The 24,077-nt window shown below is 61.0% G+C and overlaps 1 protein-coding gene across 2 annotated transcripts; it reads left to right on the top strand.

The window, feature by feature from the left end:
• The first annotated feature begins 5,852 nt into the window (after positions 1–5,852).
• NAA40 (N-alpha-acetyltransferase 40, NatD catalytic subunit) lies at positions 5,853–19,476 on the top strand. Of its 2 annotated transcripts, XM_062195937.1 has the most exons (9): positions 5,872–5,948; positions 7,497–7,627; positions 10,957–11,052; positions 11,745–11,797; positions 16,160–16,255; positions 16,342–16,500; positions 16,633–16,716; positions 17,073–17,150; positions 17,330–19,476. In XM_062195937.1, the coding sequence occupies exons 3-9, from the start codon at positions 11,014–11,016 to the stop codon at positions 17,469–17,471; spliced, it is 651 nt and encodes a 216-aa protein (XP_062051921.1). In that variant the 5' UTR covers positions 5,872–5,948; positions 7,497–7,627; positions 10,957–11,013; the 3' UTR covers positions 17,472–19,476. The 2 variants fall into 2 exon arrangements, with proteins under 2 accessions (XP_062051920.1, XP_062051921.1); XM_062195936.1 differs by lacking the exon at positions 7,497–7,627 and having other exon boundaries at positions 5,853–5,948.
• The last annotated feature ends 4,601 nt before the right edge of the window (positions 19,477–24,077 follow it).

Here is a 24,077-nt window from a genome sequence, read left to right as displayed (position 1 = left end):
GGAAGCCAGGAACTCGGGGCTCCATCTGAGTCTCCCACCTGGGTGGCAAGGGTCCAAGTGCTTAGGCCATCATTGGCTGCTTTCCCAGGTACATTAACAGGAAGCTGGATGGGAAGTGGAGCAGCCAAGACTTGAACTGGCACCCAGATATGGAATGCCAGCATTGCAAATGGTGACTTAACCCACTGCACCACCACCGGCCTCAGTAAGTTTATTTTGATACAAAAATTTTTGAAAATCATGCAGTTTTTTTTTTTTTCAAAAAATGCATTTTCCATGAGGTCTTTTTGTTTGTTTTTTTTGTTTTGAGAGGCTAAGAGACAGAATGCTCTCATCAGCTGGTTCACTGTCCAAGGGCCCACAACATCTAGGGCAGGGCTGGAGCCCAAGCTGGGAGCTGGGCACTCTACGCAGGTGTCCCTGGTCGGGGCAGGGCTCAGCCGCCCGGCGTCTACATTGGCAGGAAGCCGAGTCAGGGGCAGGAGCTGAGCCTCCTAGGCGCTCCAGTGTGGGACACAGGTGTCTTTTTTTTTTTTTTTTTTACATTTATTTATTTATTTGAAAGTCAGAGTCATAGAGTGAGAGGGAAAGACTGAGAGATCTTCCATCCGCTGGTTCACTCGTGGATCTCCCACGTGGGAGCAGGGGCCCAAGCACCTGGGCCATCTTCCATTGCTTCCCCAGGCCCGTTAGCAGGAAGCTGGACTGGAAGTGGGGCAGCCTGGACTTGAACTGGTGCTCGCATGGATGCTGGTGTCACACACGTCAGCCTTAACCCGCCCTGCACTACAACACCAGCCCCGATACAGGTGGCTTAACCAGAGCTTTCAGCCCAGACTAGCTGCCCAGCCATCCACAGGCTTTTTGAAGTGCCTTTGTATTGGTGGTCTTACTTTATGATTTAAAATTTTTTATTTAGTTATTTTCATTTTACCTGAAAAGAAGAGACAGAGCGAGAAAGAGAGAATCTTGCATCTGTTGGTTCATTCCCCAAATGCTCACAACAGCCAGGGCTGGGCCGGGCCAAAGCAGGAGCCTGGAGGGCCACTGTGAGTGGCAGGTGCCTAAGCATTGGAGCCCTTCTCTCTGCCTTCCCACCAGGTGCATGGTGTATGTAGTAGGAAGCTGCACTGGAAACAAAGTAACCAGGACTTAGAAGCAGCCTGGGGCAGCCCCCAGCATCACACAGTGGTAACCCAAGCTGCGGTGCCAGATGTCTGCCCTGCCAGTCTCACTTTATAAACAGAGAGACAGCTCTGAGACATCAGTCACAAAGCCAGCAAGCGGCAGAGGGGGGAGGGGCTTTCAACCCAGGCTGGCTGGACTCCAACACAGGCTCTGTCCACCACCCGCCAGGGCCCACGAAACCCTGGGAGGGGAGAGAGCTCGTGCCTCGGAGCAGGAACAGGGCACTGAGCCTCCCCCTCCCCCAGTCCAGCCGGCGGGTGGGGTAGAGGGTGGCTTGATGATGTCACTCCCCACTTCCCTGGCCAAAACCCAGCAGCCTGGGGGAGTCGGCAGTGGCAGACAGTGCAGGGCACAAAGGGGAGCATGGGGGCAGAAAAGCCACAACAGGGCGGGGGCTGTGTGGGGGCCAGGGGCTGAGCCCCCCCCCTTACCCCATCTCTGCAGGCCTCCCAGCTCTGCAGACACAGTCCTGTGGCTGGCATGTCTGTCTTCAAGGGCAGGCTCCCAAGTGGCCCTTGCTCACCTGCGCCACCTTCCTCCCGCCCTTGGCTCCTTCTCCTGCTCCCTGGGGGTGCTGGTAACTGAGCTCTGGGTAGGACAGGCAGCCCGAGGAAAGCTGCAGGGCGCCCACCTGCATTCCCTTCGGGAATTCCTCAGGTCCTGCGGCTTTCAGCACTGCCCTACGCTCTCTGCCCTGAGCCCCCTGCTCCGACCGGGACCACAAGTGCCAGGCGGTCTACAAGGCACAGCTTGAACCTGGCCTGGCCAGAATGGAATTCCCCAGCTTCCCTGCCCCGCACCCCCGAAGCTGCTCCTCCCAGAGTCACCCCCGTCTCCTTGGAAGCCAGTTCCATCTTCCAGGGACTCGAGCTCAAAGCCTGGAAGGTATCCTGACTCCCTCCCCCGGCACATCCAATCTGCCAGCAGATCGTGCTGGCTCTGCCCTCCGCCTGCCTGTGTCACAGCCTGACGCCTGCCTCTCGCACCGCCACGCCCATCGTGGTGCCTTTCCCGTTCTGCCCTCCCCTCGCCCCCTCCCCACAGGAGGGTCGGCGCCCCAGAGGGCTGACGAACACCCAAGCTGGCGGGGCTGCTCCTCTGCTCAGCCTCTCCCGTGGGTCTCAGGCCCAGGGTTTTTTGGAACCGACTGATGTCACCGCCCGGATGCACCTGCTGGCCCGCTGCGCTGCTTGCGTGTCCTTAGACATCATTCCAACCACAATCCGGCTGGGGGTTGGCACCTGCTGGATGCCCTGCCTGGAATCCCGTCCCCCAAGGCCTCCTTACGGCAAGCACCAGAGCTGGACCCAGACACCGCGTGTCTGCCTTCCCTGAAGCACCCTGCAGATAGCCACAGACCCTCACCCTCCCTGTCTTCCTGCCCCCCCCCCCGTGTCTACCTCCACGGAACCCATCTCATTTAACATCTGGAGTCCAGCTCTGTGCTCTGTAGAGGGCACAGGTGAGGGTGAATCCCAGGCTGAGTCCCTGCCACCCACATGGGAGATCTGGACTGAGCTCCTGGCTCCCTGGGGGCTGCTGCAGGCCTTGCAGGAGCGAACCAGGGACAGCCGACGGCTGTCTCTCCACGCACTCTGCCTTAAAGAAACCACCTTAGTGGCGAGTGGAGCTAAAAGACACCGTGTGTGTGTCTCCACTTGGGAGCACTGCATCCTAGGAGATTCTGGTCTGGCCCCAGGGGTTTGTAAACCTCACGAACTCCCCAGGTGACTCAGAGGCAAGTCGCACGGAGGTCACACTCTGGTTTACTGAAAACGACTAAAATTATTGTCTGGGCTGGTGCTGTGGTGTAGTGGGTAACGCCGTCACCTGTAGGGCCCGCATCCCATATCGGTGCTGGTTCAGGTCCCAGATGCTCTACTTTTTTTAAAAAAAATTTTAATTTATTTGAGAGGCAGAATTACAGACAGAGAAAGGGAGAGACAGAGAGAAAGGTCTTCCATCTGCTGGTTCACTCCCCAGTGGCCACAATGGCCAGACCGGTGCCCATATGGATACCGGCACCACAGGCGGAGGCTTAGCCCACTACTCCACAGCACTGGCCTCCAGCTGCCCCACTTCTGATCCAGCTCCCTGATAATGCGCCTGGGAAAGCAACAGACGATCCCCAAGTGCTTGGGCCCTGGCACCCATGTGGAAGACCCGGATGAAGCTCCTGGCTCCTGGCTCTTGGCTTTGGTCTGCCCGGACCTGGCTGATGTGGCCATTTGGGAAATGAACCAGCAGATGGATGGAAGCGTTCTCTCTCTCTCTCTCTTTCAAATAAATACAAATAACTTTTAAAAATATTGAGTTTTGTGGGCCGGCGCAATGGCTCAATAAGCTAATTCTCCGCCTGCGGCAACGGCACACAGGATTCTAGTCCCGGTTGGGGCGCCAGATTCTATCCCTGTTGCTCCTTTTCCAGGCCAGCTCTCTGCTGTGGCCCAGGAAGGCAGTGGAGGATGGCCCAAGTGCTTGGGCCCTGCACCCCATGGGAGACCAGGAGAAGCACCTGGCTCCTGGCTTCTGATCAGCGTGGTGCGCTGGCCGCAGCGGCCATTGGAGGGTGAACCAACGGCAAAAGGAAGACCTTTCTCTCTGTCTCTTTCTCACTGTCCACTCTGCCTGTCAAAAAAGTAAAAAAAAAAAAAAAAAAGATATAGTTGTTCGCAACTTCATTATAGATTCAACACAATCTCAATCAAAGTCCCAGTGAGTTGTTTGTGGATCTCGACAAAGTAATTCTAAAGATGTACTATGAAGCTACAGTATCAAGATAACATGGCATTGGTGAACAAATAGACAAATAGATCAGATGAACAGAATAGGAAGCCCAGAGAGAGACCTACATATCTACGTGAACTGTGTTTGTAGAAAGAGGCAAAGGCAACACAAGGGAGAAAAGATAAACTTTTCACCAAACGGGACTGCAACCACTGGACATCCACTTGCAAAAGCAGAGTCTGGACACACACCACACATCCTCCACAGACATGAACTTCACCTGCCTCAGAGACCCAAATGCAGGAAACAGAGAACGTCTGGAAGATAACAGGGAAATGTTGGGGTGATCTCACTTGGGTGATTCCTCGTTGGGCATGGCACCAAAGGCCAGGAAGAATGAGCTGATAAACAGGGTTGCATTAGACCTGGTATTTCTTGCTCTGCAAGATGCATTGTCAAGCGAATAAAAAGATCAGCCACAGACCAGAAGAGAATACTCGCAGAATATGTATCTGATACAGGGCTATTATCCAAATGAAGGACCCCCCCCCCCATAAAACTTAACAGTAGGAAGCAACGAATTAAACAGCATAACAGACACTTCACCAAAGACAGAGGGCAAATGAGAATGCAAAGGATGCTGCCTGTTACACATTATCAGGAAAATGATGACAAATTCAAACAGCAATGAGGTAAGACTACATCCTATCAATGGACAAAACACAGACCCGGGTGTGGAGCAACAGGAAGTCGCTGGTGGGAACGCAAAGTGGCACAGCCGTTTTGGAAGACAGCTTAGGCAGTTTCTTATACAACTGGACATATTTTTACTGTTGCGATCCGGGAGTCACTCTCCATCGTATTTACCCACAGGAGCCCAGTAGGCGACCAAGGGGTCCTTCGGGAAAAGACAGAGTAAATAAAGTGCGGTACATTCGGCGGTGGAACCTTGGCAGGACTGAAACGACACGAGGTACCAAGCGTGAAAAGTGGGGACACTTAGTGCGCACAAGTGTTACCAAGCGGAGGGAGTTAATCCAGACAGGCCGCAGACGGGGCTGATGTGGGACAAGGGGTTAAGCGCCACCTGCGACACTGCCACCCTGTATGGGCGCCGGTTCGAGTCCCCGCTGCTCCACTTTTGCTGATGTGCCTAAAAAACAGCGGAAGACGGCCCGAGTCCTTAGGCCCCTGCCACCCACGTGGGAGACTCGGCTCCTGGCTTCAGCCTGGCCCAGTGCCGGTGGTCGTGCGTGTGGGGAGTGAGCCAGTGGATGGAAGATTCTCTCTCTCTCTGCCTTTCAAATAAAATACATTTTAAAAAGTTAACGTTGTCCAGGATGCCCAAACGGTTGTCACCACCTGTCACCCCCTGGACCCCGAGGCTCGGCCGCGCTGGCGTCTCCTCGCCTTCTGACCCCAGCTCAGCTCAGCTCAGCGCAGGTGCTGGCCAATGTACTGAGCTGGCGAATGAATGCAGGGCGGATGAATGGCCGGAAGACGAATGAATGAATGGATGAATGAATGATAGGACCCTGGCTACAAAAGGAATTTCGGGAGTCAAGATCCAGAAGGCGGGAGGGCTCGGGAGGGGCGGGACGCGACGGGTCGCCGGCGCCTGCTCGGCCAGCGGCTCCGCGCCAGCCGGGGAAGACGCCGAGCGCCAGGGCGGCGCTGCCCAGCCGTTGCCATAGCGACAGGCCCAGCCGGCGAGGGGGCGGGGCCGGCGGACACGTCATCCCCAGCGCGACGCTCCTCCGCACCTCCCGCCTCTTCTGGTCCGAGACCCTCGGCCCGCGTCGCGCGCGCTCCACCTGCGCGCTTTCTCCCCGCTCGCCCCTCTGCCCCGTTCTGCGCCGGCGCGGTGCCCGCGAAGGCCGGCCGGGGAGCCCGCGGGGCGCATGCGCGCTGAGAGGGCCCGCCGCTCCGGTCTCGCCGCCGCCGCGCCGCCGCCGCAGCCGTTGCCGCCTCCCTGCCGGCGAGGGTGTGTTAAGCAGGGGCCGAGGGTCGCCGCCGCTGCTGCCGCCATGGGGGTGAGTGAGGCAGGGAGAAGAGACTGGGGGCCCAGGAGCGCCCCTCGCCACCCTCGCCCCCTTCGCCCCCATTGTTCCTTGCACCCCTACTCACGTGACCCCGACCCCCTCCGCCTCACGTGACCCCCAGCCCCCCACATGACCCTGCTCCCCGCTTCTAAGGGTCTCCACTTTCGGCCTCTCCCGGGAGCCCCCCGGGGGGCCTCCTTCCCCAGGGTGGCGCCCGCCGACCCGTTCCGGCCTCCCCGCCACCCCTCAGCGCCCCCGCGCCCTGGTCGTCGCCGGCTCCGCGGATTCCCACGCCCGAGGCCAGCCCTGGCTTGGAGGGGACGGACGCCCCGAGATAACGGGGCGCCGGGCCCAGGTCACCGGGCCCCGGCTCGGCTCCCCGGCTCCGCTGCCGGGAGAGGCCTGCTCTGCTGGCCGTGCCGCGGCCCTGCTCCTGCGGCTGGGTTGTTGGTAGCCGTAGCCCTGCAGGTGCACCGAGCCGCGAAGACGAGGGGCCGCCGGGGCCTGCAGCCGGGAGGCCGCGTTCGTCCGCGTGTGCCTGAGCGTGCGAGTTCTCCCGAGTCCCGGAGAAAGCGCTGCTCCGGGAAGGAGACCCGGCCCTGCCTGCCCGCGGGAGCCCTGGGCTCCAGCCCCGTCTCCGCCGGCTCCGAGCGCGAGGTTGTGCCAGCGACACGGGGGCCCTACGGACCTGGGCCTTGGCGGGAGTGGCGACGGTTAAACGAGAGGTTGGGTGGAGATAGCCAGGCCGCCGCTTTGTAAGTAGCGGCGGCTCTGTTCGTACCCTCAGCCTTCGTTTTAGTGATCTGAGATAGCTGTGTGCTATTTTTAAACTTCTGGACGTGTCCCTGCTGTCACTAACCTAGATTTTTTTTTTTTTGCCCTCCCTCAAATTTTTATTGACAACAAATTATTAGACGAAAATGGCCATCTAATCCATGGCCAAACAGACTCTGGAGTGGGCCGTGGACCGTGGGCCATGGGCCGTGCGCTGTGGGCCATGGGCCCGCATCAGGTTTTGTTATTTGTGTGTGGCGCTGGGGAGGAGTTAGAATGCCGATCTCTGTCTTTGCCCAAACCCGGTTCATCTGGGATGGGGATGCTGTGCGGGACGTGGCCTTGACGCTGTAAGTCGACGAGGTGCCAGGTCGGCTCCCTGGAAGGCCCTGCTGCCGTCATTGCCCAGTGCTTCGGCAAGTCGGTGAGAGCAGGCATCAGGGCTGCGTGTGGGCTCTGCCACGAGAGTGGAAGGGCCACGGGCTCTAGGATACAAGATGGTCCGTTCCACAGAAATCAGCGGGGCGCGGGGCGCACGCAGGGCACGTGGAGCCTGCTGGGAGCGGAGGGAGGCCTCCGAGGACCGCCGGCCAGCCCGCTGCCTGCTCAGGTTCTCAGTGGCGCAGTGGGCGCACAGGCCTTGCTGGCTTGTGGAGATGGAGTAGGTGGCCGCGTCTCACGTTAGCGGGCCCCGCAGCAGAGCTCGGCACTGGAGAGAGGGTGGTTTCCCTAATTGCATGTCTTTTATTTTTATTTATTTGAAAGTCAGAGTTACACAGTAACTCTGCGTAACAGAGGCAGAGAGAGAGGTCTTCCATCCACTGGCTCACTCCCCGAATGGCTGCAACAGCAGGAGCTGCGCCGATCTGAAGCCAGGAGCCGGGAGCTTCTTCCAGGTCTCCCATGTGGGTGCAGGGGCCCAAGGACTTGGACCATCTTCTGCTGCTTTCCCAGGCCACAGCAAAGAGCTGAATTGGAAGTGAAGCAGCCGGGACTCGAACTGGCACCCATATGGGATGCCGGCACTGCAGGCGGCGGCTTTACCCGCTACGCCACAGAGCTGGCCCCTATTTTTGTTTATGTAAAAGGCAAAGAGAGAGAGAAAGAGATCATCCATCTCATGGTTCACTCACCAAATGCCTGCAACAGCCAGGGCTGGGTACGGCCAAAGTGAGGCGCCTGGAGCTCCGCCTGGTTCTCTGATGTGTGGCAGGGGCTCGGGGACCGGAGCCGGCACCTGCTGCCCCCAGGGTGCACGCTGGCAGGAAGCTGGCAGTGGCAGCAGAGCCAGGACTTGCACTCTGGTACCGGATGGGGATGTCCAAATGGCAGCTTTTTTTTTTTTTTTTTTTAAAGATTTATTTATTTGTTTTAAAGGCAAAGTTACAGAGACAGAGAGAGGGAAAGAGAGAGAGGTCTTCCATCTACTGGTTCACTCCCCCAAATGGCCGCAGCGGCTGGAGCTGGGCCCATCAGAAGCTGGGAGCTTCTTCCGGGTCTCCCACGTCTGTGCAGGGGCCCAAGCAGTTGGACCATCCTCCACTGCTTTCCCAGGTGCATTAACAGGGAGCTGGATCAGAAGTGGAGCAGCCGGGACCCAAACCAGCGCCCATATGGGATGTGGTGCAGCAGGGGGCGGCTTTACCTGCCGCGCCACAGCCCAGGCCCCCTAAGTGCCATCTTAGTCTGTTCCAAATGCCTGCCCCGCTAAGATATTTTTACGTCCAGTTTAGTGTATCCATTTGTCCTCCCAACAGTCCAGTGACTATTGGTGTCACCGTGCTCTGTTAGCCCCATTTTATGGATGAGGAAACCGAGGTTCAGAAACATTGAGAGCTTTGCTGCGAAGGGCTGCAGTGCCTTGCCTGGCCACACAGCTGTTTAGTGCCAGAGCTGAGAATCAGATCCAGGTCTCCCGACTGGAATCCTGCACTCTGTTACGTGAAGCTCCCTGGGGAGAGGCCTTAGCCACAGTGAGCTGTCCTCCATGCTTGCTTCCTTTTCTGATTAGGGGATTTTCCCATGTCCCTCAGGACTGCCTTTCCCGGGGCACTGAGCGCGACCCTGTGTGCAGGTGGCAGAGCATCTGACGGCTGTCCTGGTCCCTCGGCCTCTGGCCCGGAGCAGCTGCAGTCCGAGGAGCGCCCGACCCACGGGCCGCGGTCTGGGGTCTCCCGGAGGCCCGGCCTGGGAGCGCCCGACCGGCGGGCTGCGGTCTGGGGGTCTCCCGGAGGCCCGGCCTGGCCCTCCTGCTTGTGCTTGGGAAATCCTGCCGACGGGCGGGGGTTGCGTGCCCGCTGCATCCCGGGAGTCACACGTGCCCCCCGGCGCCTCCGTTCTTCCTGTCTGTGTGGTGTTGGACAGTGGCAGGGGGAAGGAAGGGGACTCGCGTCTCCTGGCGGTGTGCTGGCTTCCGCCCTGTCCCACAGTCTTCCCTGAGGCCAGCACTGGCGTCTGCACCTCCCTGGAGGCCCCGTTGCCTTCACAGGTTGCACGGGGAGGAGTCTGATCAGCCGCACACCTGCACTCCTGCCACGCGTGCAGCTCCAGATCCTCCGTGCCGGCTTCCGCTGCCTCAGGCTCCTCAGTGCAGAGTGGGGCCTGAGCGCTGGCCTCGGGGCGCGGTGGACGTCCACAGGCGAGGCCCCCCCCGGGGGGAGACGGCAGGGCCGGGGACAGACGCTGGCCGAGGCTGTGTCTGCCTCTGAGCGGGTCCCCGCACCTCAGTTTCCTCCTGGGTGAAGGGAGGGTGATGTTTGCCGTGAGAACTGAACCCCGTGTTCGTTCCTTGAGAGCCAGATTCCCAGAGGAAGAGGGATGCTCGGAGCCTGTCAGTGCTGGACCGCGGCCTCGGGAGGACAGCCCACCCTCCTGCGCGGCCTCCAGGGCGCTCTGGCACTGTTGGGTTTGTGTCGTGGGGCGCCCCACTCTGCGAACTCCCGCCCCTCGGTTTAGAAGCAGGAGCCGAGCTGTGTCACTCCTCGGGAAAGCGAGCGCAGAATTTATCCTCTGAAACTCCCAGCAGCGGGTTGCCCCACACGGCGCACGCCGGTGCCCTTCGCCAGCCCTGCGGTGTCGCTGGGGCTGTCAGACCCCTCCCATGAGCTCAGGGAAGCGAGAGGCCGAGCTGACAGCCGGCTCCGAGGGCCTCTGCCTGCTGTGCTGCCTGGCTGGCCGCTGGCCGCGCAGTGAGCACGGACGTGGTTTGTTAAGCAGGAGCCGTGTTAACCCCCGGGGTCCGTACTGTGGAGGGCGTGGTGTGGGCCGGGGGAGCTCGGACAAGGCCTGTGTTGTCCTGGGACCCTGAGGGAGAGGAGAGCAGCGAGAGGCTTTGGCCCAGGTCGATCAGACGTCAGAGCCTGGCCGTGTTCCTCGTGTTACCCACTCGTTTAACAAGAGTACGGGCCGGCGCTGTGGCGTAGGGGTTGGGTCACCATCTGCTGTGCCGGCATCCCTTATGAGCGCTGGTTCGAGTCCCAGCTGGTCCAGTTCCAGTCCAGCTCCCTGCTGGTGCTCCTGGGAAAGCTGCAGAGGATGGCCCAAGTGCTTGGGCAGCTACACCCACGTGGGAGACCCGGAGGAAGCTCCTGGCTCCTGGCTTAGGCCTGGCCCAGCCTTGGCTGTTGCAGCCACTTAGGAAGTAAGCCGGAAGATGGAGGTGCGTGTTCTCTCTCTCTCTGTGTAATTCTAACTTAGAGTTCATTGTGGCCTGCAGAGCTTGTAAGAGCCTCAGTGCGGGATCTGGTCTGGGGCAGCCGTGGGCGACCTGCTGTCTGCCCCTCTGCACCGGGGCTTGTGTGGCCTCCCCTGCTGCACGTGCGCCCACACAGCACCGCCCTGTCCCCAGCTGCACCCCTGGGGCCAGCTCCGGCCCCAGCTCCCACAGGGGCTGCCCCTGACCGCGTCTGTCTCCTAGACAGTGGAAGGTGCTGAGGAGGCCTCGGGTAGGCTCCCACCGCGGAGCAGCTGTCAGCGCTGTCCGGCCGGGCTGACACTGGGCGTCTCCTCCCCGGGAGGGAGGGAGGGAGTGAGGGTGTCCCGGCCTGCTGGTGCTGGCTCCCCTGGGTGCTCGCCGCGACCTGTGGTCAGGAGGCCAGGAAGCGGCGCGGCCTGCTCAGGCTCGTGCTCCCGGCTGTGCTGCGGGGCGGCCCCCTCAGTGCCTCAGGGAAGTCAGGCCTTGGGTTGGCCACGGCCCTTCCAGCCAGCGTGGCTCTCCTCCTCGCAGAGAAAGTCGAGCAAAGCGAAGGAGAAGAAGCAGAAGCGGTTGGAGGAGCGAGCGGCCATGGACGCCGTCTGTGCCAAGGTGGACGCCGCCAACAGGGTGAGTTCCTCCCAGCCCTGCCTCCTGGAACTTCAGCTTGGTTTTTATTTGACTTCTTTTGGCGCCACCCTGTGGCAGAATTGTGGTACTCCCCCCTCGCGGCTCTGCTGGCTGCTGAGAAAGTTGGGAGGAGGGCGGGCTGTGGGCCCAGGTGTTCAGGGCCGCAGGTGCCGGTGGGCGTGGCCGCTTCCCTGGTCCCCCTCCTTCCCCGTGGAAGGGCGTCTGGAGAAGTTTTCATTAGGACTTTGCGCTCTGGGGAGGAAGGCTCCGTGATGAAGTGTGGTGCTCGGCGTTCTATCTCCCTTAGGTGCTGGGGGCTGGGCTGGGGGCAGGGGGCCGCGCCGGGCAGCAGTGTTTGGGCAGCTTGGAGCAGCCTGCTCGCCATGGCTTTCCACACTGAACCCGGGCAGCTCTGCCCCTTCCACACCCATCGTGTTGGCCGCTCCTGGTCACCCCACCTGTGTGAGGGTGGGGCCCGGGAGCCTGCTCTCGCATCTGCAGCCCTCTGCCCAGGTGAGGCCAGCAGTGGTTCAGAGAGGAGCGCTGTCCCGCCCACAGCCAGCCACGCCTGCGCACCGGGCCTCCTGGAAGGTCCCCATGCTCTCACAGCTGAGTGGACGGGGCGCCCGCCCCTCACGTGGGCCTCACGCCGGCGCCTCGCGCATCTGCTACTCCTTTCTTTCCCTCCACAGCTTGGCGACCCTCTGGAAGCCTTCCCAGTGTTCAAGAAATATGACCGAAACGGGTGAGTGGCTCCGCCGCTGTCCTCAGGAGGCCCCTCAGCGGAGGCGGGCTCTGGCCCAGTGTCTCCCTTAATGCGAAGGACAGAAGCTGTGGCTCACGACTGCCCTCTGTTGATCGAGAATCCCGCTGGGGAGGCACAGGAGTTTGTGCCAAACAGGCATGGCGCTGACCTCGGGCTGTCGGTCTCACAGAGCTGAGCGGTCACGTGAGGGAGGGACAGCGTGTCCCGGGGCCTTTCATTCCTGCCCTGAGTGACCAGCAAAGCCACCTGTTGGCTGTTGGGCCCTGGCCAAGTCACCTGACTCCTCTGTGCTTCAGTTTGCATTTGGAGATGAGCTGGTGCCGGGGGCTGAGTGTGTGGTGCTGAGCACTGTAGCTCTGGGACTGGGAGCTGCGTGACCGCCGATCTGTGTGCGGATGCCCCGCCCCTCTCTGTGCTTGGTTTATAAAATGGGAAACATCGTCTGTCTCCCGAGACACTGTTGACTGTCGTGTTTCTGTGACTTGACCGCTGGGCTTAGGGAAAAGCAGAATTTCTCTGAGTTCTGGCTTGACTTGTAGCTGAGCCTCTTGTTAGCGCTGCTGGACGGGTCACCCTTGCTCCTCAGCCTCATTGTTTACCACGTGGAAGGGTGACGGAGCCAAGCGTGACGTTATTTAAAGGCAGAGAATGCAGGGGCGGTGAAGCGTCTGCTCGGAATGCCCTCCGCCCCATCACAGTGCTGGTTTCAGTCCCGGCTGCTCCACTTCTTTTCCAGCTCCCTGCTAGTGCGCCTGGGAGGCAGGTGATGGCCTGAGTGCTTGTGGCCCTGCCGCCCATGTGGGAGACCGGCTGGAGTTCCAGGCTCCTGGCTTCAGCTCCACCCAGCCCCGGCTGTTATGGTCACTTGGGAAGTGAACCAGCAGTTGCAAGAGTGTTCTCTCGTTCATTCTCTCTGTCACTCTGCATTTCAAGTAAATAAGTCTGTGAAGAGAGAAAGGGGCCAGTGTCGATGGCGTACTGGTTAAAGCCAGCACCTGTGACACTGGCGTCTCATAATGGGTGCCAGTTTGTGTCCTGGCTGCTCCGCTTCTGATCCAGCTCCCGACCAGTGGCCTAGGAAAGCAGCAGAAGGTGGCCCAGTGCTTGGGCCTCTGCACCCCCGTGGGAGACCCGGGTGGAGCTCCCGGCTCCTGGCTCAGCTCTGTTCACCCTGGCCATCTGGGGAGTGAACCAGCGGATGGACAACACCTCTCCCTCCCTCTCTCTAACTCTGATTTTAATAAGTAAGTGAAGGCTGGCACTGTGGCTCACTAGGCTAATCCTCTGCCTGCAGCGCCGGCACCCCGGGTTCTAGTCCCAGTCGGGGCACCGGATTCTGTCCCGGTTGCCCCTCTTCCAGGCCAGCTCTCTGCTGTGGTCCTGGAAGGCGGTGGAGGACGGCCCAAGTGCTTGGGCCCTGCACCCGCATGGGAGACCAGGAGGAAGCACCTGGCTCCTGGCTTCGGATCGGCGCAGCACCGGCCATAGCGGCCATTTGGGGGGTGAGCCAACGGAAAAGGAAGACCTTTGTCTCTGTCCCTCTCTCTCACTGTCTAACTGCCTGTCAAAATAAAGTAAGTGAAAAGAGGAGAGGAGAGAAGATACCCAGCTCAGTAAGTAGCAGTGGTGTTGGACGTCTCGGTGAGTAGGCAGCCAGCCGCGGATGTGTGCGTGATGGGGCGCTCGTAGCTGCTGAGAACCGCGTGGGTCGCATCCATTCCTCCTGTCTGCGAGCAGAGGCCCTGCAGCTGCGGCGGGAGCTGTGCCCCTCAGCTGCCGTGGGCGTGGAGGTCTCGCGACAGCTGTGAGTGTTGCCATGTGGCGGGCTCCCCTGGCTTACACAGTGGGGCACGGCTCCGAGGCTGGCCTTGCTGGCTGACCCTGGCGCCTCTGCTGTCTCTGGTCCTGCTCGCATGCTTAAAGAATCCAGATTACTGGAAGAATCTCTACTTGCAGACCAAGCTTTCTTTGTCTTTAAAGATGTTTTGAGAGGCGGGAGAGATTTAAAAAGAAAAAAACTATATAATTATTTAAAGGCAGAGTTACACAGAGAGAGAGAGAGGGGGAGAGAGAGAGACAGACCATCTGCTGGTTCACTCCCCAAATGGCCATAACTGCCGGGGCTGGGCCAGACCAAAGCCAGGAGCCAGGAGCTTCTTCCAGGTCTCCCACGTGGGTGCAGGGGCCCAAGGACTCAGGCCATCTTCTGCTGCTTTCCCAGGTGCATAAGCAGAGAGCTGGATCAGAAGTGGAGCAGCCAGGACTCCAGTCATCCACGTGGGATGCTGGCACTGTAGGCGGAGGTTCAACCTTCTACGCCACAGTGCCAGCCCCGAGAGAGATGTCTACTGGTTCACCCTGGATGGCCACAAGGGCCAGTGCTGAGCCAGGCCGAAGCCAGGAGCTTCTTCCAGGTCTCATGTGGGTAGCACTTGGGCCACCTTTAGATGCTCTGCCTTCCCAGGCACATTAGCAAGGAGCCGGACTGGGAGTGGAGCGGCCGGGGTAACCGAAGCGGCGCCCGTACAGGATGTCAGCACTGCAGGCAGCGGCTTTACCCGCTGCACCACAGCGCCGGCCCCTGATTTGTCCTTTTTAAACAAGCTAGCTGTGTGTGCACTTGATTTCTGTGAAGATGGCTCCCATGAGCTTTTTTTAAAAAAGGATTTATTTATTTATTTGTTTATTTGAAAGCGTTACACAGAGAGAGGAGGAGAGGCAGAGAGAGAGAGAGAGGGAGGTCCTCCATCTGCTGGTTCACTTCCCAATTTGCCTCAATGGCTGGAGCTGCACCGATCCAAAGCCAAGAGCCAGGAGTTTCTTCCGGGTCTCCCAAGCGAGGACAAGGCCACAAGGACTTGGGCCATCTTGCACTGCTTTCCCAGGCCATAGCAGAGAGCTGGATCAGGAAGTGGAGCAGCTGGGACTCAAACCAGTGCCCATATGGGATGCCAGCCCTGCAGGCGGCGGCTTTACCCGGTACGCCAGGGCACTGGCCCCTCCCATGAACTTTTCATAAAATATAAGAATTTCACCATTCTTCCACCCAAGCTTCACGTGCATCGGATGTTTGTCCTTAGTTCAGTTTTAGCAGAACTCATGTTGCTCTGAGGGAGCTCTTTTCGAATGGATGTCTTTCCCGTTAGTGCCCGCTCCGACGTGTTCTAACAAGTCGGCGTGAGTTTGTTTATTTAGCTGCAAGCAAACTGGAAATCCACGTGTCGTTTTCTTTTTTTTTTTTTAATCATTTATTTATTTGAAAGTCAGAGTTACACAGAGAGAGGAGAGGCAGAGAGAGAGGTTTTCCATCTGCTGGTTCACTCCCCAATTGGCCACAACGGCTGGAGCTGGGCCGATCTGAAGCCAGGAACCAGAAGCTTCTTCCGGTTCTCCCACGCGGGTACAGGGGCCCAAGCACTTGGGCCATCTTCTACTGCTTTCCCAGGCCACAGCAGAGCTGGATTGGAAGTGGAGCAGCCGGGTCTCGAACTGGCGACCACATGGGATGCTGGCGCTTCAGGCCAGGGTGTTAAGCCACTGCGCCACAGCACCGGCCCCATCACGTGTCGTTTTCATGATGCTCGTTTTCCTTGGATCCCTGGCGGAGGTGGGGTGGAGGCAGCGCGCCGTAGGGGCAGTTCTGACAGTCCCTGGTGCGTGCATGGACGGAAGACTGAAGGGCAGGAAGTTGCGAGGCTGAGCAGGCGTGTGGCTGGTGTGGGCTGCCGGTCAGCAGCTAGGCGTGGGAGCGGCTCCTGAGCGTGGCGTCAGGCCACCGAGGGCTCTTGCCGGGACCTCAGAGCGTGCAGGCTCACTCTGGGAACGCGGTGTGCACTCGCACAGGTGGGCCCCGGGGTTCAGCTGTGTGGTGCTTCAGTGTCGCCAGGAAGAGCTGCCTTCGTGCCCGTGCACTTGTTAGTGTAGGGAAACAGCTGTGCTGGGCCGGTCAGCCGAGTCCGCGGAGGGTGCGGGCACGGGCGTGCTGAGCCCCGGCAGCTGTGGGCGCAGGATTGGTAGACGAGAGCCCCGCGGAAATTAAAGCAGTAGGGAAAATGCCTTCGGGCAGGAACCAAGGAGCCGAGAGGAGACCCGGTCAGCAGAAAGGGCAGGAGGGCAGGCAGGGGACACGGTGTGGCACTGATAACTGGCCTGTGGTTAGGGCGGTAGGCTGGGCCCACGAGCCTTCGTTCCTGCCGGGCCCCTTCTCTGGTTAGGCGTAGGCCTGGCTTTTCCTACAGATAACTGAGATGGGTGTGCCTGCCTGGTAGCCGTCCAGGAGGAGCCTCTGGGCCCAGGCGTGGGCACTGCGCCTACCTGCCTCCCACCCTCCTTGTCTCCCAGCTTGAACGTCTCCATTGAGTGCAAGCGAGTGTCTGGACTGGAACCAGCCACCGTGGATTGGGCCTTCGACCTGACCAAAACCAACATGCAGACCATGTAAGTGCGCTCCGACAGGGGGCCTGCACCCCCCAGCTGGCTCCCCTCCCCCGCCTCCCCCAGCTGACTGCCCCCAACGTCCCCAGGTATGAGCACAGCGAGTGGGGCTGGAAGGACCGGGAGAAACGGGAGGAGATGACAGATGACCGAGCCTGGTACCTCATCGCTTGGGAAAACAGTTCTGTCCCCGTGGCCTTTTCTCACTTCCGGTTTGACGTGGAGTGTGGGGATGAAGTCCTGTACTGGTAGGAGCCACGGCCCTGCTGGGCAGTGGGAGAGGGGACCCTGGTGGCGCTCTGGGCACTGCAGTGGGGGCCGGGGCCGCAGGCTCCTCCAGCTGGCCGGCAGCCGCTCAGCGCTCTGCTTCCTCCTCCCAGCTACGAAGTGCAGTTGGAAAGCAAGGTCCGGCGGAAGGGCCTGGGCAAGTTCCTCATTCAGATCCTGCAGCTCATGGCCAACAGGTGAGGGCCGCCTTCCCGGGAGGGGCTGCCTCTGGGACCGCTGCTGGGCTTGGAGCCGCTTGGAGGGTGAGGCTTTGCGAGGCGTGGGGAGCTCACCTTGGGAGGCTGCTCCCCGCCCTGCTGTGTCCCGCTCAGCGCAGTGAGCGGCTTCCGAGGGCTGATCTGTGCCTAAGTGGTGTGGCTGCAGAAAGAAAGCGGGGAAGCCCGTGGGGTGCAGCCTGACCCAGCCTGTGCGGCCCAGGCTGGCTGCAGCTGGGACTCCGGGCCGTTCCCGGGGCGCGGGAGGTGCCGCAGACAGGAGCCAGGCTGTGGCGTCTTTGTGTGACCTGTGAGGCGCTCGCTCTGCTTTCTCCCAGCACGCAGATGAAGAAGGTGATGTTGACGGTATTTAAACACAACCATGGCGCCTACCAGTTCTTCAGGGATGCTCTACAGTAAGGAGCTGGACCCGAGTGGGCCCTCTGGGGAGTGGCATGTCTGCCCACGCTGTCCTCATCCCGGCTTGTGGTCCCGGAGGGTTTGGGGTCCATGAGCCCGGTGTAGCGGGGGACAAGCCCTCGGGCCAGGGAGGAATCCCACTGCTGTTTTGTGCCACCCTTGTCTCCTGCTGCAGGTTTGAGATCGATGACTCCTCCCCCAGCATGTCCGGTTGCTGTGGGGAGGACTGCTCCTACGAGATCCTGAGCCGGAGGACCAAGTTTGGGGACAGCCAGCACTCCCACACGGGTGGGCACTGTGGTGGCTGCTGCCATTGAGCTCCCAGAGCCACTTGGCGGTCGGAGCGCCCTCTCCCGAGGCCTGAGCTCTCCCTGGTCCCACGCCGCTTGCCAGGTGCCCTCCGAAGCCCTGCACGTGCCAGGCGGCTCCCAGAGCACACAGAGCCGTGGCGGGAGTGCTCCCAGCTGCCCCTCGTCCTCCTCCGAGAGCAGGAGGAGCTGCGGGGGCCTGGCCGTGGTGCTCGTCCTCACGCGTGGCTGCCTCTGGCTTAGCTCTGGGCCACTGCTCTGCAGCTGGGTTCCCAGCAGCGCCACGTGGACGAAGCGGGTGTTTGTACCCACCTCTGTGACAGTCCTAGCGTCCTGTGTCGGGCCTGCTGATCTCCAGAGGGGAGTGGACTCGGTGTAAGATCTGGGCCTAGCGAGAGGCCTGGGGGACTCGCCTTGGTGGGCAGCGCTAGGGAGACCAGAGGCGGGGCTGTGCCGAGGCACAGGAAGCTCCTTCAGCCACGTGGGCTCCGCAGAGCGGGGTCGTCCCAGGACCAGCCGGCCAGGAGGATGGCGCTCCCTCCACTGCCACCAGCGAGAAGCCGTGAGGACCAGTGGCGAGCTCGAGGTCTCGTGGGGGCCCCGGGGAGATGGCTCCTCTGACTTCTGGGCTGGCTGCCTTGCTCTGGAGCGGTGACGTGGAGGTCCCACCGTGCCTCTCCGTGGCCCCACAGCACTCTCCCCCTCCCTCCAGCCCACATACCTCTGCTCTGTCTCCAGGGGGAGATAACATCAGGGAGCCCCTTGCCCTCCCCCGGAAGAGCCCCTCGTTCCCGGTGTGGGTCACGCCGGGTCCTGTCTTGGTGCTGACAGCTCTCTGAGAGGCGGCGAGCCTCCCCACTGCCGCCTGGCCTCTTAGAGCCCCCAGCCAGCAGCAGGCCTCCGCCTGCACTCCCCAGCCTTGACCCCTGCGGCCTCAGTGGGGCGCTAGTGCCACTGCCCTGGCCCCCGGCCTCAGCTCCTGGGCCCACAGTGAGCGCTGTCCTCTCTGGCGTGCTTGTGTGGCAGCTGGAGCCAGGGGCCGGAGGACCTCATTGCCCCCGAGGATGTGGGCTTGGAGCTGCGCTCATCCTCATCTCCAGGCATTGGCCCTCACCCTCGCCCAGGGAGAAGCACCCAGCACCTCGCCTCAGCCTCCCTGCTCTCTGCCTGGCCCCGGGGCCATTGCCTGCGGGGTCTGGGTCACACCGCACCTCTGCCCTGACCGGCCCCAGCGCGGCCCCTGCCTCAGCCGGCCCCGGACCCCCGTGGCAGTGGGCCTGGGCACTCCTGCTGGGGGCCTTGCGGCTTCACACTGGAGCGGGTCTGCCTTTGCCCAGCCTGTGGCTCCCTGGGGACGTGACCCCACGCGGGTGTTGGAATCGCGGAGGGGCTTGGGGACTCGCCCGGGAGTCCTGAAAAGACAGAGGCGTGGCAGGAAGTTCTCTGCTCCCTGTCTCGAAGGGTAAGATGAGTATTTATTGGATCATGGGTTTCTGATACCTCCCACTCCAGGGGACCAGAAGGAGCCCGCAGTGTAAACCCCACGTGTGATGAGTTCAGCTTATGTTGTCCCTGTCCAGTCACTGGACACCTGGCACCCGGGATGCCTGGCGCCCTGCTCTGCCCCCTCCGGCCTGAGGCCTCCAGGAGGCGTGGCCTGGGGCGGAGGAGCCGTCGATTTCTCCCGCCTCCGTCTTCCCCTGCTTCTCCCACTTCTTGGCTTTGAGAAGCAGCAGGCCTTCCTCTGTATCAGGCGTTTGTGAGTGTTGTTTCGTTTGGGGCAACGTTGAAATGTTTTTTCAGATTTTTTCTTTTTTAGTTGTATTCACCCTATTTCAGGTTATTTTTGAAGAAACTTGGAAGATAAACTCCTTCTTGATATTTTCTTTAGCATTTTATCATCACTGGAATCAAAGGGAAAAAGTGATCTCTCTTTGTGTTGGTTGTATCTGTACATCACAAATAAAAAGACAGTTTGTTCAGCTGCCGGCTGGCTTCCGTGCGGGGGCGCCACAGGCAGGCAGCGTGGGCCCAGGGAATCCCGTGAGCCCTGAGCCCCTTCCCGTGTTGGGCCCAACCCTGGGAGGCCTGGGGCCGGCTGCCAGGGGTGGGCGCGGAGACCTGGATACGGGTGTGCGCTGCTTCCCCGGTGCTCAGTGGAGGCCGGGGGTGTCCTCCTGAGGGGGCCTGCCCTCCTAGAGCCCCGCGCCCACCGCGACGTCTGACGGCTGGGGCCGCCCGGAAGCTCCCGCGCCGAGTGGGAATGGAGTGGGTGAGTTCCCTCCCCTCTGCTTTGTTGGTTCACTCGGTGTTTTCTGTCTTAGTAAACAGTCTCCCAGTTTCCTGCGCTCACAGAGACAGGCTCAGAGGGAGGGTAACTCAGGGCAGGCCTGACAACCAGCTGGGTTCTGAGCCGGGGGGCTCTGACCCTGCCGGGTGGCGGATAGATGTCTGGGGCGAGGAAGTGCACCAGGGAGCTGGGCAATCTGGTCCTGGGCGGTGGGGGGTGACCCACACGTGCTGGAGGGTGAGGGGGGACCAGGCTGCTGCCCTGAGCCACGGAGAGTTTGTGCTCTCAGAGCAGTGCTCTGGGGTCTCAGCTAGCCAGTGGGCACTGCCCCGGGGCAAAGGGGTGCGCCCAGGGCCTGGTCTCTGCAGCTGTCGCACCTTTGAGGCCTCAAAAGAAGCCTCCCAGCACCAGAAGGGCGAGGGCCGTTTGCTGGGGGGATTGTGCGGTGTCTTGGGACGGTTCCCCCGAGCCGTGTTCCTCGAAGGCTGTGTTTAATCCCAGGCCGTTTCTTAGCGTGGCCATCCCCTTGGGGCAGGGTGAATGGCCAGCGCCAGGAGTGCCGAGGTCTGCGCCACCGCCTCTGACCCTGCCGGCTGTGCCGTGGCCCCCGCTGAGTGCCGGCTTCTTGACTCGGTGATCCTTGCTGCCACCCTGCACTGCCCCAAAAGGGTGGGGACACGGGTCAGCGTGTGGGTCCCACCTCCAGGCGTGGAGCAGAAGGGTCAGGGCAGGGACACGGGTCAGCGTGTGGGTCCCGCCTCCAGGCGTGGAGCAGAGGGGTCAGTTCAGGCCAGGCGCAGGGTTTTCTGGATTTGTTGATTTTTGTTTCTTTGTAAGGGATTGCCCTTTTTTAAAATATATATATATATATATGGACCGGTGCTGTGGCCTAGCGGGTAAAGCCACCGCCTGCAGTGCTGGCATCCCATATGGGTGCCAGTTCAAGTCCCGGCTGCTTCACTTCCTGATCCAGCTCTCTGCTATGGTCTGGGAAAGCAGTGGAGGATGGCCCAAGTCCTTGGGCCCATGCACCCATGTAGGAGACCTGGAAGAAGCTCCTGGCTCCTGGCTCCTGGCTTTGGATCAGTGTAGCTCCAGCCATTACAGCCATTTGGAGAGTAAACCAGCAGATGGAAGACACTCTCTGCCTCTGCTCCTCCATAACTCTGCCTGTCAAGTAAATAAATCTTTAAAAAGATGTTCCATTTTGTTTGGGAAGCAGACAGACCTAGAGCTCTCCCATCCACTGCTCACTCCCTAAACGCCCACAGCAGCCAGGGCTGAGCCACGCTGGAGCCAGGAGCCAGGAACTCCATCAAGGTGTCCCTTGTGGGCAGCAGGGACTGGCATTTGGGCCATCACCTGCTGTCTCCCACGGTGCTTGGCAGTAGGAAGTGGAGGAGCTGGAACTGGAACCGCGTGGGATGGAGGCCCACCCTGGCGTCTGGTGTAACCGCGTGGGATGAAGGCCCGCCCTGGTGTCTGGTATAACCGTGTGGGATGAAGGCCCACCCTGGCGTCTGGTATAACCGTGTGGGATGAAGGCCCACCCCAGGGTCTGGTATAACCGCATGGGATGGAGGCCCGCCCTGGTGTCCGGTATAACCGCGTGGGATAAAGGCCCACCCTGGCATCTGGTATAACCGTGTGGGATGGAGGCCCACCCTGGCATCTGGTATAACTGTGTGGGATGAAGGCCCACCCTGGCGTCTGGTATAACCGCGTGGGATGAAGGCCCACCCTGGCGTCTGGTATAACCGCGTGGGATGGAGGCCCGCCCTGGTGTCTGGTATAACCGTGTGGGATGGAGGCCCACCCCAGGCGTCTGGTATAACCGTGTGGGATGAAGGCCCGCCCTGGTGTCTGGTATAACCGTGTGGGATGGAGGCCCGCCCTGGTGTCTGGTATAACCATGTGGGATGGAGGCCCACCCTGGCGTCTGGTATAACCGTGTGGGATGAAGGCCCACCCCAGGCATCTGGTATAACCGTGTGGGATGAAGGCCCACCCTGGCGTCTGGTATAACCGTGTGGGATGGAGGCCCGCCCTGGTGTCTGGTATAACCGTGTGGGATGGAGGCCCGCCCTGGTGTCTGGTATAACCATGTGGGATGGAGGCCCACCCTGGCGTCTGGTATAACCGTGTGGGATGAAGGCCCACCCCAGGCATCTGGTATAACCGTGTGGGATGAAGGCCCACCCTGGCGTCTGGTATAACCGTGTGGGATGGAGGCCCACCCTGGCGTCTGGTATAACCGTGTGGGATGGAGGCCCGCCCTGGTGTCTGGTATAACCGCGTGGGATGAAGGCCCGCCCTGGTGTCTGGTGTAACTGTGTGGGATGGAGGCCCGCCCTGGCGTCTGGTATAACCGTGTGGGATGGAGGCCCGCCCTGGCGTCTGGTATAACCGCGTGGGATGAAGGCCCACCCTGGTGTCTGGTATAACCGTGTGGGATGGAGGCCCACCCTGGCATCTGGTATAACCGTGTGGGATGGAGGCCCGCCCTGGCGTCTGGTGTAACTGTGTGGGATGGAGGCCCGCCCTGGTGTCTGGTGTAACTGTGTGGGATGACGGCCCGCCCTGGTGTCTGGTGTTGGCTGGAGTGCTCCCTTTCCCCAGTGCAGCAGGGGCCGGTTCTGCTGCCACAGGACGAGGCTCGAGCTGGGAAGGGGCGGCTGAGCAGCCTGACACAGGCCAGGGTTCACGGCTGCAGCCAGGGTGGCTCAAGCCTAAGTTCTGGATTCTGCCTGTGCCTTGGTGGGTGAGGTGAGTGTGTAAACCTGTGTTGGGGCCTTAGGAATCTCCACTTAGGTTCTTAACCACACAAAGGTGGCATTTGCCACGGGCAGGGGAGGGTTGGCTGGCCCTGCCAAGGCCAGGGTCACGCCAGCAGGCACTGTGCTCAGTGCAGGGCAACCCGCAGTCGGAGGGAGGCCGCAGCCACCCTGGGGGATGGAGCCCAGCTCCTCCACCAAGGCTGGCTCCAGGGTCCTGGAAGGACCCCAGGCCCTGTGCCTGTGTCATTGCGCTCCGACACAGGAGGGCGCTGTTGCGGAGGGTGGCCTGGTCTCTGGGGGGCCCCCCACCAGTAGTGACAAAAAAGTATTCCCACTTGAGAGGTGGTGAGGTCTCAACCCACCAGCGCTAGATGCTGACTGGCATGGGGTACATGTGGCCCTCGGATTGGGCTGCCTGGCTTCTGGGGTGGGGAGCTGGGATGGGATGTGGGTGCAGGCTGTGAGGGTCCTGGTGGGGTGAGGGTGCCCCGGAACAACAGAGAGGAGTAGGGACCTGCGAGGTCAGGGGACCAGAGGTCGGAGTTGCGAGTGCAGGCTGCGGGCTCAGAGGGCACAGGGGCCTGGGTGGGGCTGGCCTGGGGCTGCAGCCAGCCTCCACCAGGCTGGGGCCAGGGCCACACAGGAGCAGGAAGACGGTGACCTGATCCTCATCACAGATGCTGCTGCCTGCGGGCTGTGGATCAGAAGGGGTTAACCACCACCTGGCTCCTGGCCAGCGCATCCTCCACCCCCCAGCCCGAAGCCTGTTCCCAGTAGGGCACTCCCCATCGCCAGGGACAGCTGCATGCAAGCCCGCCCCCGGGCATCTGGCACTTGGCAACAACAGCTGTGCCCAGGAAGAGCAAACACCCCTCCAGGATGCTGGGTCTCTGCCCCTGCCCCCACTCTGCTTCCCCAGGTTAGACTTCCCAGGCCAGTGGAGGCCAGCCCCCCACCCGCTGCTGGCCTGTGCACTAATGGGGAGGCGGAGGTCCAGCTGAGAAGGGGGCATTCTCAAGGTTGTCCAGGACATCAGTGTTGGACCTGGCAGCTCTTCCCTCTGCCCGCTCCATCACCCTGTCTGAGTCTGGGCCTCCCTGAGACTTTCCAGACTCTCCTGCTGTACCACAGGCACGTGGAGAGGGCCTAGGCACCCTCGGAGAGCCATGGGATGAGTTCCTGGGGGCCTGGCCAGCACCCACTCAATTTGCAGGAAGAGTCCAGGCCAGGTTCTCGCGGCTGCAGGTCAGATGCTCTGGGAGGCAGCGAACCAGGAGTGTGGGGTAGAGCAGTTGCGGGACTCAGGGATGCTGGCCCCGCAGGACTGTGGCCAGCCCCTCCCTAGGCCTCACAAGCTCTGTATTTGGACGTGGTCCAGTACCACTGTTGGGCCTGAGCGTTTCATGGACATCGGAGCCAGGTTTGGGGGCCATGGGGGGCTTCTCCAGCCCATGTGCAGCCAGTGGGCCTGGGGCCAGCTCCGGGTGTCTTCCCTGGCACCAGCTCCCCTGCCCCTGCTTGTTCGGGGAAGGGGGCGGTGGAGGGAAG

Source organism: Lepus europaeus, chromosome 7 (genome assembly GCF_033115175.1).
Source record: "Lepus europaeus isolate LE1 chromosome 7, mLepTim1.pri, whole genome shotgun sequence".
NCBI lineage: Eukaryota > Metazoa > Chordata > Mammalia > Lagomorpha > Leporidae > Lepus > Lepus europaeus.
This window is presented reverse-complemented; position numbering and strand designations above follow the sequence as displayed.

What these genes read in the sequence shown, in the direction of transcription:
- NAA40 (XM_062195936.1), top strand. An exon ending in AAAACCAACATGCAGACCAT is followed by an intron (nt 16,256 to 16,341) that starts GTAAGTGCGCTC and finishes CAACGTCCCCAG; the next exon opens with GTATGAGCACAGCGAGTGGG. An exon ending in TTCTTCAGGGATGCTCTACA is followed by an intron (nt 17,151 to 17,329) that starts GTAAGGAGCTGG and finishes CTCCTGCTGCAG; the next exon opens with GTTTGAGATCGATGACTCCT.